Source organism: Cyanistes caeruleus, chromosome 9, assembly GCF_971803275.1.
Source record: "Cyanistes caeruleus chromosome 9, bCyaCae1.hap1.1, whole genome shotgun sequence".
In the NCBI taxonomy this organism is placed as follows: domain Eukaryota; kingdom Metazoa; phylum Chordata; class Aves; order Passeriformes; family Paridae; genus Cyanistes; species Cyanistes caeruleus.
In genome coordinates, this window is record NC_141709.1 from 4743368 (window position 1) to 4760181 (window position 16814).

The 16814-nt window shown below is 38.4% G+C and overlaps 1 protein-coding gene across 8 annotated transcripts in view; it reads right to left on the minus strand.

Moving 5' to 3' along the window:
• RABGAP1L (RAB GTPase activating protein 1 like) overlaps positions 1-16814 on the minus strand; it is a 237276-nt gene that overhangs the window by 86125 nt on the left and 134337 nt on the right. For all 8 annotated transcript variants that reach the window (XM_023931686.2, XM_023931688.2, XM_023931687.2 and 5 more), the window contains 4 exons: positions 16629-16742; positions 6488-6562; positions 4154-4279; positions 2602-2745 (listed from right to left, as the gene is read on the minus strand). In XM_023931686.2, the coding sequence (XP_023787454.1) occupies positions 2602-2745; positions 4154-4279; positions 6488-6562; positions 16629-16742 (459 nt within the window). The remainder of the gene's footprint in view (positions 1-2601; positions 2746-4153; positions 4280-6487; positions 6563-16628; positions 16743-16814) is intronic.

Below are 16814 nucleotides of genomic sequence, written 5' to 3' on the forward strand. Positions count from 1 at the left end.
CTCACAGGGAAGAAAGAATTCCAAAATATTTCATTTCTACGTGGGGATGGGTGACAGATTCTGCCCCAGAACTACTATGGCAATATTCTGAGACCACTGGAAACTGAAGTAATTTGGAGGGTTTATTCACATCTTCAACAGCCTGGTGACAACTCAAAAAATAAAAATATTAGGTGTTAAGAAGACAGCAGAATAAAATAACTTAGTCACACAGAAGCCATGGCAAATCCCAAATTTGTGCGAATTTACATGAAACTGCTCTGAAGCAATATTTCATGTGAGACTGATGAGAAGACCTTGACTGTAATGACACCCACTTTGATGGGATTTAAAAAAATTCTCCATAAAACTTAATTCCCATCATAACTTTAGCTCCTTTTTCATAGTTATGCTTCTGTCCAGAAGTTCCATCCTCAGCTTTTGCCACTGTTCCACTGTGCAGGAACTTCAGTGTGCAGTGAAGGAAATGTGCCTCCCTGGTTAGCTAGAAAATTACAACATATCCAACTGCTACTTTTCCTCTCTGGATTGAAAGTTGAGTATCTGTAAGGACTAATTTCAGTCTTCCAGCCACAATCAAAAGTCAAAAACCCAAGCCAATGCAAAAACTCTTGCTTGACATGGAATCACTGAATGGTTAGGGGTGGAAGGGTCCTCTCTAGAGACCACCTGTTCTAAAACACAAATTGTTCACCCATATTTCAAATATTTTCAAGATGACCAGAGAGGCTCCCTTAAAATTATTAGTTGGCAGGATGCATTCAGCAATAGTTTTAAATGGTTTTCTTCCCCTATTTTTTTCTTTCCTATAAGAGTTGCATAGTATGTGAACATTTTGTAACCACAGACAGGACAAGGATGTGGAGAAAGCACAAGTCAGGAACTTGAAGGGTATTTAAAATTCATCTGTATGTACAGATGATAAATTAAGGAGAAGGCTGTAAGCTCGTTTTTAAAAACTTAAGACAATCCACTTCAAAGGCTTCTTGCTTTTCTGAGGATTTTTTCTGCAGAATATGTTTCAGCAGCTGCCACTGTTTTTTCCAGTTGCCAGAATTACCAGCATGCTGGTTGTTCAGAGATAAAGTAAGGAACAATTTAATGCAGGAAAAAATTATGTTTTGATTTCCCTCATAACTCCTTCCAGAGGCTGACTGAACACACAATTTCAGTTCACTGTCAAGGAACAGCTTCTTCCTGGTCCTACCTGCGGCCATACACCTACAGAATTGACTGACTTGCTGTCTACAGTGAGGACCAGCTAGATTTTTATTTTAATGTAACTTTAATCTATGCCCCTCCCTCAAATTCTCAGAATTGCCTATTACTTGAGAGTTGATGACTCCTGAATCTTAGGAGCATTTTTCTGATAGCCCACTGGTGCCTCAGGATGTTGTCTCCAGGCTGCCCCACTCTTTCTCAAGATGTCTGCATGTATCTTCTCACTTGAAGTAAGTTTTCTTACTCTTTCTGGTTAATTTTTAGCTGTATTAAAAAAGGCTCTTTTAACTGTGTGTGATCACCCTCCACAAACACTAACAAGTTTCCCTTTCCCTAGCATGTTCCAATATTGCACTCTCTTACTTTCTCTTTGGATTCTCCTTGGATTTCACCTTGGATTTTCACTTTCTTTCCCACCATCATTACTGCAGACACATTGAGATAAACATTGCAGTGTTACCCTACCTTGCATTGATAACTGAGCACCAATATGCAGAGTAAGAAACAGTCTCAAGGACTGAATCCTACCAAGGCATGTGCAGCAATCCTAAAAATTCCCAGAGAAAATATTTCACAATAAAAACTAACAAAATGAACTGGAGTCAACAGTGTTTCATACTTGTGAAGCCTTCACCATTTAAAATGATCAAATATTTTATCTATCTATTTATTTGCATGTTTGTCACCCCTTGAAACTGGAGAAGAAATCAGTGACAGGTTTAAAAGCAGGTGTAATGCTATGGATGCTCTGACATGCCATTTACCAAAGGAAGGACTGGTATTTTACCAAAATAAATATTCTAGATTATTAACCTATTCTGACTGGATTTTAAAAGAAAGTGTAGTGTAGATATATCTACAGCACAGACACACACCATTTTGTATCTGAAGTAGTGTGCTCCTAGTTGGAATAGCAGGGAAAAAAAAATAAAAGGAAAGAGCTTCCTTTAGTTGTGTGTTTAGTCTTTCTCACTCTTTGTTTAATATCTGGCCACCAAAGCAACATGCATCACCATTTCTGTCTGTGGGCACTCTGAATCAGGCCACTTGGAGAGCTTCCCTTACTAGGTGTCTTCAACAAATTACAGTTCCTAACTCTGAATAATCATTTAGCAAATTAAATGAAAAACAGGTGTGTGCATCAGATATTATTAATTAGAGCCCTCAGCAAAAAAAATGAGGCAATCCACAGTTTTAATTTTAAAACCAAACCAGTGTTTCACTGAAAATCTTCTGTTCAGTATAACCACGGTTTCTACAGAACTTAGTTACACACATTTTATAATTAAGCAGTAAAGGACTTCAACAAAATGAAATAAAGCAAGAAGAAACATTGATGGAGCTGAGGAAGGAATTTCTGATTCATTATTTTTTTTTTACCTCACAAAGTAGTAAGTCAATGATGTGGAAGACCATGCAGAGTGGAAACTTGGCAGTAAAAAGAGTGAGGAACCACTGGGATGCATACATGTGAGCTTCCAAATTGAGGTCTGAAAAATGGCTGTGCAAGTCTGGCAACTGCTCCTGGAATAAAGGAAAAAAAATAAATGTTTTGTTATTACTCATTAATTTGAGTTCTTCATCCATACTTCCAGTAACAATCAGGGTTGCTAAATACCAAAATACACAACAAAGTGAAAACCTGGCTTCTTCTGAGCAATGAAGATATTTCTTGATAAATTTCAGTGCCCGTGGTTACAGTTTTTAGTAAGATATCCACAGTGGATTCTATCACAGTATCAAAGAACACATTGAGACTATACTGAGAAATTACAGAATCTTCAACAGGCAAAAGCAGTTGAAAAATCTATGTCATGGTATATATTTTTAAGTTATTCCTTTGCTGTGTCTTGCTAAAAATGCTTCTACCACAAAAAAACCAAAACCAATGGCTGCTGGAGCCAGATCACTTTGCAGAGCTTGAAAGCAGCAGAACACACAACTCCATGAGACCATTTCTCTAAACAAGAGCACATACGAGCAACACAAAACAAGCACTGAAAATCCTACTGAACAGTGATGACACACCATTTAATAAAGTAGATTTGTTAAGAGTATATTTGTTAGTAAAATCTGTTCTGTTTGTTAACAAAAATCTTCGTGGACATATGTAAATATTGAGATGACCATATGCTGAAGAATTACAATTAGTGTGCAATTCCATTCTATCAAATGTGATATATGCACAATTTGACATCTGAAAAAATACCATTAAATTCACAATAGTGTGTTTTGTTTGGTTTCAGTATATTCCACGGAGTTGTCTATGGTTATCTGTGAGAACTGACCTCAGCAAGCAGCTTTTCACTGTGCCAACAGAAGGGCAGGGCTTAATGAACTGTCAGTAATTCCTTATCAGTCAGAACAACAATGTATAACATTTGCAGCCCTTCAGTTATGCTAAACTGCTTGATGAAATGATTTCACCTGAAAAAAGAGCAATCTCAGAAAAGACAGTAAAACCTCCCCAGTGGTCTACACTTGACTGGTATTTCATAAGCATCAGGATGTCCTGATTTGCCTGACCTCTTAGCACCCACATAATTCATGGAAAGTAGGACAGTGATGGAGGCACTCCAAAGGATACACTGGACTCAACAGCACAGGGACATTCTCTCTAAACAACATCAGAAATAGAGAGGGAGCAAGCAAACAGAGAGGAGGGGGAAAAAGGCAAATATCTGCTCTGCTTGGGTACAAAGATTAGCTGCAGAAGTGGTATATCAGAGACAAAAGAAACTAGAAACAAATCTGACTCATGATGTTTGAATTCAGCTATTAAACTTCCCTGCTTTGCTTTACCCCACCTCTAAAAAAGGAGAGGGCGTTTTATTGTCCAATAGCTTTTGGAAGCAAAGCATTAATCTCTTCTTCATGTTACTATGTCCATTTATGAAACAAATCAGAGGAGAATTTGTTACTCTGGCCCCACCTGAATTAACTTCTCCAGTTGGAAAAATTTGCAATGGAGATCTTCAAAGTTATTTCTGTAGAGGTCCCTCAAGCCATAGTCATACATTATTTTCACAAATACACAGAATGCCTGCTCCTCTGGCATCTGTTTGGAAAAATACACAAAAATAAGGTTAATAATGGAGCAAAGGTGAGACATGCCTTACACAGACACACACACACTGAAACACCTTATGCACAATGAATTCAGAACCAGGGATGTATTCAAATTTTCAGCCAAGTACTGTGAATGCCAGATTAACCAACTAAAATCTCAGTGAGACTACTCTCCTTGATGAGCACCTGGATTTGGCTCTGTAAGGTCTTCTTTGAAGAAAATGTGGGATCCTATCACAGGTTCATACATGCCTGCATCCCTACAGCAGCACAACTGTCAGCAGCATTATTTCTGTCAAATAGGTATGAGAACAACCAGTACGCAGCTCTCAGGGACATAAAAACAATTTAAAAATAATAAAAAAAAGAAGAATGAAAATAAAATAAAAAGGCAACAACTGAAGACAGTGATGTCTACTGAGAGATAGTTGGTTAAATGGGAAAAATTCAGGAGAACTAAGGTATAACCAACCTCTAGAGAGAGCAGTGCTCATCCAAACCTCAAGACATCAAACTTTGAAGTCAGGTTTCCCACAACCCCATCTATTAACACGCTGATTATTTCAGAAGCCCTATATCCATAATCTCTGTTTTATTCTGACCAAAATTTCTTTCAGCAGTGGTTTGGAAGGTGGTACTAACACAAGCTGTCTGGGACACTCTACACTTCTATTTGTTGGCTTGAGCCCACTGAATGCTGAATTGGTGGGAAGGCTCGTGTCACAAAACCTCCACATAATCTTCTCCTGTGCCTTCAGGTACCACAATAATGACAGGCACAAACAGAACCCAGATCAACCTTTCCATCACATTAAAAACATGCTTTCTTTTGGAGGCACCAGATTGTAACAAATGAAATTTGAGGGCATCTTAGGAAGCTCCCCAGTCACATGGGCTCATTGAGACTCCTTGCTCCCCCCCCTTCATTTCACTTCAGTATCCTCTGATGAAATCAAATGTTATAAAGGGCAGATTAAAATGAGTGTGATTTCCATTTAGCAATCCCTCTGTACAGGGCAACTTCTTCCAGCTCCAGAAACCCTAAAACCAGAGCTGATTCTTTGTAGTAATGACAGCACAGAACTAAGGTAGAGGAGCTGAGGTATTAGTCACATGTTAAGAATGTGACACCCACACATTTCTAAACAACTCTGGGATTGAAAATGGCTCGTTTTTCCAGTGGAACTTCAAAATTCTGCTTTGGGTAAAAAATTATTTGCAAAATAACTGTTAGATAAGCTATTTTACAGTATTTGTTAGACTGCAGTAATGGGACTAATTCAGGTTTATTGTTATAAGAGCTAAAGGTTCTCTGCCACACTGTATATCATGTTTCTCAAGACTTCAAGGAGTCACACCTCTCACTAGGAATCACAACTTAATCTGAATTTGAGTTCCAAATACCTTAGGAAGTGCATGTGTAACATACATAATACCAGCAGTTTTCTCAAACCCACACTTCAAAAGGTAATTCAATCCTAACTGATAATTTACTAATTAAAACCTGAGAGAAAAAGCAGGCAAGAGCTTGAGTAATAATTGTGGTTGAGCTTTGGGGTGGTTTATTCAGTTAGACTTTATCTCAATAAATACAATATTCCAATCTGCTGCTTTTCCACTGAGGCATCAGATGTAAAGCATCTTGTACCTATAAGAACTGTGTATTTATTTATTTAAATATCTCTGGACATATACCTATGTGTTTATAAAGGAAACAAGAGATCAAAATTTGTGCATTTTTTGATTACAAGCTAAAATATCAAGGTTAAAAATCAGCTTTCCCTCAGAAGACATTACAAAATGTCCCTAGGAGAAAAAATCTCCAAAAAAATTATTGAGACTACTTGCTTTGATGAGCTGCTCTGAGAATGTCTCCTAGAGTTAAATTCATCATAAACACAAAGCGAGCGCACTTAGGTGACAACTAAATTAAAAGAAAAAATTAATATGTAACAAATAATTTTCAGGTTTTGACACAGAAGTACTTGAGCATTGAATAGATTTCTCCCAGATAAAGGAAATTACATTCGTGAAGATAGAAGCCATTAATCTCTACGGCCAAAAAGCAACAAGAAGAAAATTAATACAGGCAAATAAATAACAGTAAATATCTGTCAAACAGCATGGCTGCAGTACTACTGATTTTACAGCTCAGTTGGTTTCAAATATCAAAGCTTTCATTTTGCAATTAACTCACATGAAGTAGAAGCACAGCTGCAAGGAAGGACTGTCCCTGGCAGTAGCCAATGTCCTCATCATAGACAGAGTAGGCCTAGAAAAAAAGTCAAACTGTATTTAAAATGCATACAGGCATCACCAAACTGTGTTCTCATCAATGAGCTATTCAGGACACTTCCTTCCAGTGTCTGAGGGGACCTAATGAGGAAGTTGAAGAGATACATTCCATCAGGAACTGGAGGGACAGGACAAGTGCCTTCCCATGGCCAGAGGGCAGGGTTAGATGGGATACTGGGACAAAATTCCTCCCTGGGAAGGGGGGCAGGCCCTGGCACAGGGTGCCCAGAGCAACTGTGGCTGCCCCTGGATCCCTGGCAGTGCCCAAGGCCAGGCTGGACAGGGCTTGGGGCAAGCTGGGCTAGTGGAAGGTGTCCCTGCCCATGGCAGGGCGTGGAATGGGATGTACTTGAGGTCTCTTTGAGCCAAAGCCATTCCATGTTTCTCCAAGTAACACTACTCAGGCTAAAACCATATAGGGGGTAAAACTGTAACCACTCCTGTGCTTTCAGGCTTTTCTAAAAACCCCCACAGGTCACTGTCAACCCTACACAGATGATGTAGTTGTAAATTATTATTTTTCAATCAGCCTGAAAAGAGATGGATGCAATTTCCCTTCACCTAAATCAAGGATAATTCTGCTCAGGTGAGTAACGATAGAACTTTACCAATGCAACAAATGTAACATGAAAACCAGGGGAGTTTGTGCTGTGGGGAAAGTGAATGTTTGTTTTTGGAAAAACAAGTTCTGACATTATGCAAGTACAGGACGTAAGGTTAGAAAACTGCTGAGAGCTACTCTAACCTGAAGATTTCATCAGGAACAGTTTTCCATGCCCTTGTTATGCTGAAGAATGAACAGGACTCATTTTCCTACGGTATGACAGACAGGCTTTCTCTTACTCTTAAAAAATTACCAAACTAAAATTACTAACCTTTCCTTCCCCTTCACTTTTCCAAGATGAGAAGACAGATACTGTTTTTAAAGAGTTGCCAGAGGACGTTAAGGATTTATGGAAACTCAAGAAAGTCAAAGCAGCAGGACTGCCATCAGACGGAGAGACATCCTGAGTGAATAAGCAAGGTACTGAGGTTACAGCCAGGGAAAACCAAAGCGAAGGACAGAACCAGGGGAAGGAAGGAGCCACAAAGATCAGAAGATCCACTCTTCCATCTGAATATAGTATTTGTGAGGAATTCTGAAATGACTCTGGAAGACAGGATTTATGCAAGTGCAGCCTGAGTGTTCCTTTAAAGGTCAGTGTTCCTGAACAGTTCAGCCGTACGTTTCCTTTGGGAAAAGCTGACCTGGGACTTGCAGCTCTCTGCTCTTTGTCTGTACTGGTCACCACTTTTCTGAGAGCTGTTAGATGGGATTAGTTAGGAGCTGAGTGAAAACAATCCTAGCCCATTACTCAGTTTCAGTGGACAAGAAAATTCAAGAAGTCACAGAAATCACTGAAAAATGTTTAACAAACCATTACAATCCGCTTACCAGTTTAAAACAGCTCTAGTCATAGAATTCAAATATAAAAACTAACCTGAGGAGTGTATAATGGCAGATACAGAATTCAGTTGGAAAAAAAAATTATGCTCTCTATAAAGAAGTTAATCAGCTACTAAGTACCAAATGAACAGAAATTACTTTAAACACTTAAATTAATATTTTTTATGACTGACTAGAATCATCCACTGGTTAATCAGCATCAGAAGTCTATTTGTTTCCCAGATCTATCCATTTATAGATGCCTAATGTCTTGTCTCTGTAGCTTTCCTAAATGCTGTATTATTCCTGGTTTTCATAGGCCAGCTCTGCTTAGAAGCAGATGTGCAGAATTCCAAATGAGAAATTTGATTTATGATTTCTTCATACTATATAAAAACACTTCTAATTTTCTTTTAAAAAATCTAGGCTGAAAAATGAACATCAAATTATCAGAGTGCCTGGGGACCCTCTGTTGTGAGAAGCATTATAGCAAATAATTTGCTGAAAATAGCAATGAATTAATCCAAACAAGTTATTTTAAAGTAAGTACTGAGAAACCAACACACTGGAGAAAAGAAACTGCTTCCAAAACTGACACAGATTGAAAAGTCCAGGAAGTTGTAAGAAATAAAAACACACTTCTTTTGAGATTCTGAAAGAAATTGAAGTTACAGCAAAACAGGGAAAACAAGCAGCAAAAAATCCTCTCTGAAATTCAATACAAAAAATATGAAGGAAGAACAGCAACGTTTCTCATAATCAACTTCCTAAACATATTTGAACTTGTAATAAATCCATTTCAAACACATTCAGAGCAGGAAGGCAGTCTCTGGTTGGAAAATATATGGTCAGTGTAAGAAAATATTTAATCTCCAGTAGAAAATCCCCATGAACTTTCCTTGTGTTTTTTTTTATTACAGAAGAATCAAAAGGTTTGTCATCCTGCTGGAACCATTTCTAACAGGGGAAGTGTTGAAGGATATGTGTTCAACTGAATATCAGAAGATATCATAAACTAAAGGGAATAAAATTACTGAAAATTTATTAAGAACAGATGGCATTCACCCAAAAAGCATAAGGGGGAAAGTAAACTGGTAAACCAACAATTGCCGGATTAAAACAGAAGAGATGAAAAAACGGAAACTTTTCTAAAAAAGTTGATCCATAGAACTACAAATCAGCAAGTATTGAATAATTTGGTTTAAATAAAAATATGAAATTTATTAGTGGACACTGCCTATATAGGAGAAAAATGTCAAAGGGTCCCAGCAAGAAGAAGTAATTATTAAAATGCCTTTGAAGCAACCAAAAACCATGAAGAAAAAATTAACTGCTTGATCTACTTTTTCCACTTTTTTGAAAAATTTTTGAACATTAATTTTTTTGAAATTAATTTCCACCAGGTCCTTCCCCAAAATCTGATTTTGACAAGCAGCTGTCATCAGATTCTTGGACACAAACTTCAGTTCTGCATCAGAATTAGAACAAAGAAATACTCTGCTCTTAAGTCAAAACATCATAATCCTGACAACTAAAGGTTTAGTTTTTAGTGAAGTCTCTAAAATCTACATTATTTCATTGCATTTACCCAGTGCAAAGAGACTTTGCAATCTTAATGCACATCACATTTCCAATTATACTATTTTATTTTTAAGCAACCTATGGGGTTTGATAGTGCTGAAATATGATGTAATTAACCAGAATAACCTCAGAAATAAGGATGCTGCCTACAGATGCTACCATAATATCATATCATTAACTAACAGTCTAAGATTAACTATTTAAGATTTATGCTTCTAAGAAACTTTCATTTTCCACATGAAATATAAAACCAAGACAAAATCCCCAATCCCCTATTTCCACTGCAGTCATTGTAACTTTATAATTTCAAGAAGATGGGATTTTTCCCACAACAACCTGTGACATGTCACAGTTTTTAACTTACTATTCTCCCAAGCTCCAATTACAACTCCCCAGTTAACTGAGATTTTAAATATTCTCTGTCTCATACATGGGAATTAATGAAGGTTCTGACTTGAAGCCTAGTTTCATTCATTTTAACTAAATGAATATCTCACAGAATTGAGACATCTTTTTAATAGTTATCTGTATTCTGAAGAGAAGAGCTAATGTGCAGTTCTTAGTACATCATCATTAGAAAGTGAATTATTTGGATGTAGAGTCTTCTCCAAGTCCATGACAGAGAACCACCTCCACATTGGGAAAGTGAACCAAGAATCCAGGGCTGGACAGAAACTTCTTCAAAATAATTAACAAAGGAAAATCTCCCAAGATCAGAATCTTCTGTAGACAGAAAAATTCCAAGTATGTAGCATTTAAAAGACGAAGGGAAAGATGGTTTAAGTTTGGGATTTCTGTAACTTCTGTCTATGAGTGCCTGCAGATTTGAATAAGGAAGAGGAGAGGTTATGCTCCTCTATGATCTCTCTGAAATGATCAAAGTAAGCTGCTCATGTTTAATACAGACATAGCTCTGTGCTGAAGTCTGCTTTAGGAGACTTAAAAGCCTTACATGGTGTCTGAAACTCAGACTGTCTCAGGAGAAAGAAAACATCCCTACTTTGATGCAGATTTTTCACCTAACAAGGTATTTTATTACATGCTCAGTCACTAAATAATTTTAGTAATAGTACAGTTTAAAACTCCACACCTGAATTTATTATAATACTAACAGTCTGAAAGTAATAATATTCCTATGTGTGTAGCATTGACTATGTATCACATTATACAAGGAATTTCTGCATTAACTGAAAACTGTATTTTTAGACATTAGTTACTCATTTATGGAGTATCAAGAAGAGGCACAAGGCTGTTACACAATATGCCTCTGCCAGAGCTAGGAGAGCTGAGATAATGAAGGAATCTTCACCTTCAGCCAGGCAGGCCCAAACAGAATGTTCCCAACATTCAGGATCCCAGAGCTGACCTTCCCACTGGGACAGGCTCAGCAGAAACCCCGTGTGCAAGAACAGTGCTGCTGACCACAGATGTACAGAGAAGGATCCTTATTAAAATGTAAAGAAGAAGACAGAGAAACACTAAAAATTCTTTGAATGAAACAAGGCAACAATATTTGCTAGCACTGCTCCTTCAACCCAGGAGCAAAGAAAATAAACTAAAAATAGATGAAAAATAATTTGTAACTGATTGTGTTTATTCTATAATTGGCAAATAGATTCCTGCAGGAACAAAAGAGATCTGCTCTCTTACACATAATTACACCTGGACAAACACTGAAAATTCCCATTTGTAAATCTAAGGCGATACTAAGGATTGAAAAATGGAAGAATACATGCACAGTGAGGTGACTATCTGAAAATGCATGCTGCAATAAAATGGAAATGAAAACGTAAAAAAAAAACCTATGAAAATTAGACTTTCAGCTTACAGGCCAGCACTAAGCAGCAGCTCTGCTGAAGCATAACCCACCATTCACAGCTTAATATGAGCACAGAAGCTATTGGTTACAGAAGGGCAACTCAAAGATACTTCCATATTTCAATATACAGTAAAAAAAGCTAAAACACCTCATAACAGTGTTAGCATTGCTAGAAAACAGTTTGTTATTCTCTCTGCTGATGTGGGTACCAAAACAGACATTGCAACAACTGTAACAGTGCTTGGTCTCCCAGCAAAGCAGCTACCACACTGATCCTGCACTAAAACCTTCAGGCAAGTGAGGCTGAGATTAGGGATCTACAAAGGGGTAAGTATTTAAGAACAAAAGATGTCCTGATACAAACAATTCATATCCTTTGCAAGGCCTCAGCTCACTGAGAAACACTAACATCAACTCTGAATCTCTGAAGTAATTCATCCATTCCTGAAAAACATTGTGTCTATTTCCCAGTCTGTCCAGTCCCAGCACCCACCGAGCTCACCCGAATGATTTTCCTGCACCATGCTCCCTTTTCCTCATTGAAGTCACAGTGGTTGTTTGTTAAATAGGAGTCACTTTAATCAGAAAATTAGGGAAAACACATCTTGTGTTAAATTCTACACTGCATACACTCCAGAGAGCTGAGAGGATTAATTCTGCCAGGTGCTCTGATTCCCTGGAGCATCGAGCTGTACATACAGAGCATGGAAGCAGGCACTGAGCACTATTCAGTTATGCATTGTAGCACTGAGGTGAGCTCTTTAAATAGAGCTGGAATTTGCAGAGTATTTAAACAGAAAGCATGCAAGAAGGAGAAGTTTTCCCAAAGATTCACCAAAATTTGCTCTGTGAAAATCCAGCTTAAGTGGTGTCCTCAAGTGAAATCTCCAGTCTAGAATCTGAAACTCTTTTCATTCCTTATCACCACTGTCAGTCCTGAAGTTTATTTTTAGATACTTTGTCACATAAATGTTCTGAAACAGAAAAAGTTTCCCCTCTTTCCTGATTTCCTACTGTTCTGAAGAGGAGATTAAGAGATGGAACAAAAACTGACAGACCTGTTAAAATGAGGCTGTGAGCTTTTAATGATTTTCCTTTTTATCTGACAGGTCAGATCATCTCTCATTTCAGTGGGGAATGAAGAAAATGCTCTTCAGCTTTTTACCCTCCCACTTGAGGACAGACCTTTCCCAGCCATATTCAGTAATTCCCATTCTTCAAACTTCATGGTTTCATTAGACAAAGGGCCTAAGTACCCAGCACCTCTGGTAAAAGTTGTTCCAGTAATACAGAGCTGCCACATTATTACTTTCAACACATATTATTATTTTTTATTCCAAATGGAATGACAAATTTATAAGCAAATTAATTAGGCCTTAACAATATTTCTTGAAAACCCACACACTGGAGAAAACAGTTTATTAATCATAAACTCAAGGTCCAGTCAGACCCAAGCAGACATCTGTCACAGCCACAGTCATTTAAGAAAACTATGCAAGGATGATGCCTGGAAATCTTCTCAACAGTTGTGTCTGATCTCAATACTGGCAAGTAGGTATAAACCCTCCAGTGTAATCAGTAAATTTATGAACAATTCCATGTTGAATACTGGATATGGCTGTTCTACCAGAATGCAATGCTTCCCAAATCTTTCTTTGAATCAATGAGCACATAAAAGAATGAGGAAGTCACTAATATTACCAGGATTTTTATAAACCCTTCAACAAGATCCCTACAAAAAGGTGTTTTAGGGAACTAAGCTGCTACAGAACATCCCCTTATGCACTCAAATAATTGATTAAAGGAGAGAAAGCAAAAGGTAGGAGTAAACATCCAGTTCTAACCCAGAGAGTGAAGGTGAAGTCACTCACAGAACCCTGCAGAAAGACGTGCTGCAAATACTCACAAACCTTAAATAACACATAAAAATAGCACAGTAACTAAGACTGCTGATGAGACAAAGCTGTTTGGAGCAGGGAATTAAACACTGACTGCAAAGCTGCTATGCAGAACATGTTCTACCGAGAGAAAGTGGCCGAGTGACAAAGGTCATTCAACTCTAGGTAAATACAAAATACTTCACAGGCAGAGCAGCCCTCAACTTGATGGACACACAGAGAGGTCTCTGCTCAAAGATCACAGAACCCCAGAATGGTTTGGGTTGGAAGGGACCCTAAAACTCATCCAATTCCACCCTCTGCCATGGGCAGGGACACCTTCCACTAACTCAGCTTATTCCAAGCCCAACCTGGCCTTGGACGCTGCCAGAGATGCAGGGATGGGGCAGCCACAGCTTCTCTGGGCACTCTGTGCCAGGGCCTCACTGCTCTCAGACGGAAAGAATTTCTTCCCAAAATCCCATCTAACCCTGCCCCTGGCAGTGGGAAGCAATTCCCCTTGTCCTGTTACCCCAGGCCCTTTTCCAAAGGGCCTCTCCAGCTCCATTGGAGCCACTTTAGGCACTGGGAGGGGCTCTAAGGCCTCCCTGGATCATTCTCTTGTCTTTTTAAAAATGGAGGTCATGTTTCCCCATTTTCACTCAGTGGGAACTTCACAGGATGCCCACAAATTCAAATATGATGGAATATGATGAAATATGATGAATTCAAATATGAAGAAAAGTGGCTTAGCCACTTCATCTGCCAGTTCCCTCAGGACCCACAGATGCATCTCATCAGGTTCTGTGGCCTTTCAGGCTCCTTGGATCATCTCAAACCTGATCTTCTCTTATACTGGGTGATTTTTCATTCTCTCAGTCACCGCCTTTACCTTCTGTGGCCTTAACAGCGATGTTGGAGCACTTGCCAGTGAAAACAGGCAAAAAAGTCATAGAGTATCTCAGCCTCCTCCATGTCCTGAGTTAAGTAAGTTTACCCCTTCCTTCTGGAGAGGGCCCACATTTTCTCTAATCCTAGTTTTATCACAGATGTACCCATAGAGTATTTTCTTGTCACCCTTCACATCCATGGCCGGATTTAATTCTATCAGGGCTTTAGTTTCCCAAACCTGATCTCTGTCTGCTTGCACGATTTCTCTGTATTTCTACCAGACTACCTGCCCTTGCTCCCAGCCTCTGTAGGCTTCCTTTTGTGTTTGAATTTCTCCAGGAGCACCTTGTTCATCCATACAGGCCTCCTGGCATTTTTCCCTGACTTTGTCAAGGATGCACACCACTTCTGAGTTTCAAGATCCTTCAAGAAAAGAGAACTAACAGCTACAGTAACTTTCTCTGCAGGAGAAGTAGAGGCCTTGAGAGCAAGGAAAGCTCCCAGATTTAGAAAACCCACAGAATTGTTCACATTTCCTACAGAAAGGAAACAACCCAGGAAGGTCTGAGATCTGTGGCCCTCTGAAGCTGCCTGCTGGACAGATAATTCCTCTAAGTTGCTTCCAGTTCAGACAGATTCACTGCTTTATTTGGTCTTTATTAATCAAAATAGACTGAGATATGCCTTAATGAAAAATAATTTTTCTTTTCAAAGAATGTTCCCAAATTCTTTAATCATCCTCATGTATCTTTACAGACTCTTTCCAATGCAGAACAGTTGTCTTTAATTCTGGACATCGTAACTAAAAGCAGCTGCAAAACACTGAGTTGCTCAAGTCAAACTGTTCCTATACAAAGTTCATCCATCTCTACATGCTTTACATCTCATTATTTACCATCTCCTTTTTCCCTGTGTCACCAAGATATCTTCACAAGAAAAGACTTTCTGGTTTTCTTCAGGTGACTTAGCAGAGTACTTGGAATAAACAAGGGATATTCATAATGCTTTGACTGAAATCCATTTATTCAGTGCTTGTTTAGGAGCCTGCTGGCCAGTGTTTAACTCCTTAATGTGCATCTTGTTCATGCTCTAACTTGTCCAGCAGTTATATATTCTTAGTGTGGCAGGCCACAGGAGCTACAGAATTTCAATCAAAACATCTTCACCAATGAAACCTGTACTTCTGGGTTTTTGTGTTAGCTTGGCATGATCTATTTTCAGTAAACTCATAGGCCTTCATTATAACATACTTACATTTAATTCTTGAAAAACGGAATTATTCCATCATTTTTCACTTAACTGGTATCAAAGTGACAAGCCTACAATTACCTGCACTGTTACTCTTTTCACAGACTGGCACAGGAACTGTTTCCTGTAGCCCTCTAGAGCCTTTCAAGTTTTGGGAGAAATCACTACCATTGGTTCAAAGTTCTTTCTTTTCCCTAATTTTGTACTTTTTTTTAAGATGTGAATTACTCACAATACTGAACTCCAGTACTGTATTTAACAGTCATCCAAATTTTTATTTGAATAGGAGTTTGTACCACCACAGAATTTATCTGGGGAACAAGAATATGTATCATTATACCCCAAAGGCTGAACAATTTTTTCTGCTTGCTATGACAACTCCATCATTTCTAGTAATCAGCAGGAGGCAGAAACAGCAACAAGGAAGAGGAAGGGAAAGGGAAATGGCTTTGTCATTCTCCAGGCAATCATTCATTCTACATGAACAGAATGAATTCTATATTAGATAATATTCTAAAGAAAATTCTACATGAATTTAATGAATTTTAGAAAAAAAAAAAAAAAGTATATCAAAAACTGAATACCAAAACCACAGCAAAATCTACATCTGCCAGGCAGAAAAGTACCTGCCTGACTGCAATATTTTACCTTCTGGATCGCTCTCAAAGAGAAGTCTGTCTGTACAAGATGGACAAACCTATTGATTTAGTACCTCAACTTTCCCATGTGCAAATTTGAAAACTTAAGAGTGTTTTTCATTGGAGGTGATCTGGCAGCCCTGAGTGAAAAGCTCTGCTCACACACTGCTTGTGGTATGTAAACCTGTAATATTTAGCAAACTTGTAATTATTTACAGACATTCTTGTTTAACCTCACAGCAGAGCTTGCTCTGAGGATTTGTTTCTCTTCCTCTGCAAATCTCTCCACCTCAGAGCAAAAGAAATTCTCCTACAATGCTCCTTCTGAAGAGGAGCTCTCACCTCGGCAAAGCTAGCTTGAGCCTTTTCTCACCTGCACCTCAAAAGGTACCAAATACAAGGCTGTAAAAGGTAATGCAGAAACACCACAGTGCCCACATACAATCTACACAAAGCTTTAAGATCTCATTGATTAACAACTTGGACCAGAACAGGGTTAGCAGGGCAAAAGAAAGTCACACAAAATATGGAACACGCTTTGAAATTCAGAGTACTGACTGTACCTTACAGATTTTGTACAGAGATTCCTGACCGTCTCCTTCTGTGTCCTTAAAATAATCATGTGCTGGATATGTGCGATGGATATCTCGTTTGATGACACTCTCTTGAGCAGAATCCTGAAAAAAAAAAAAAAGAGAAAAATCCTGACACACTAACCCATTAACAGTATAATTAAATGTAACATAACA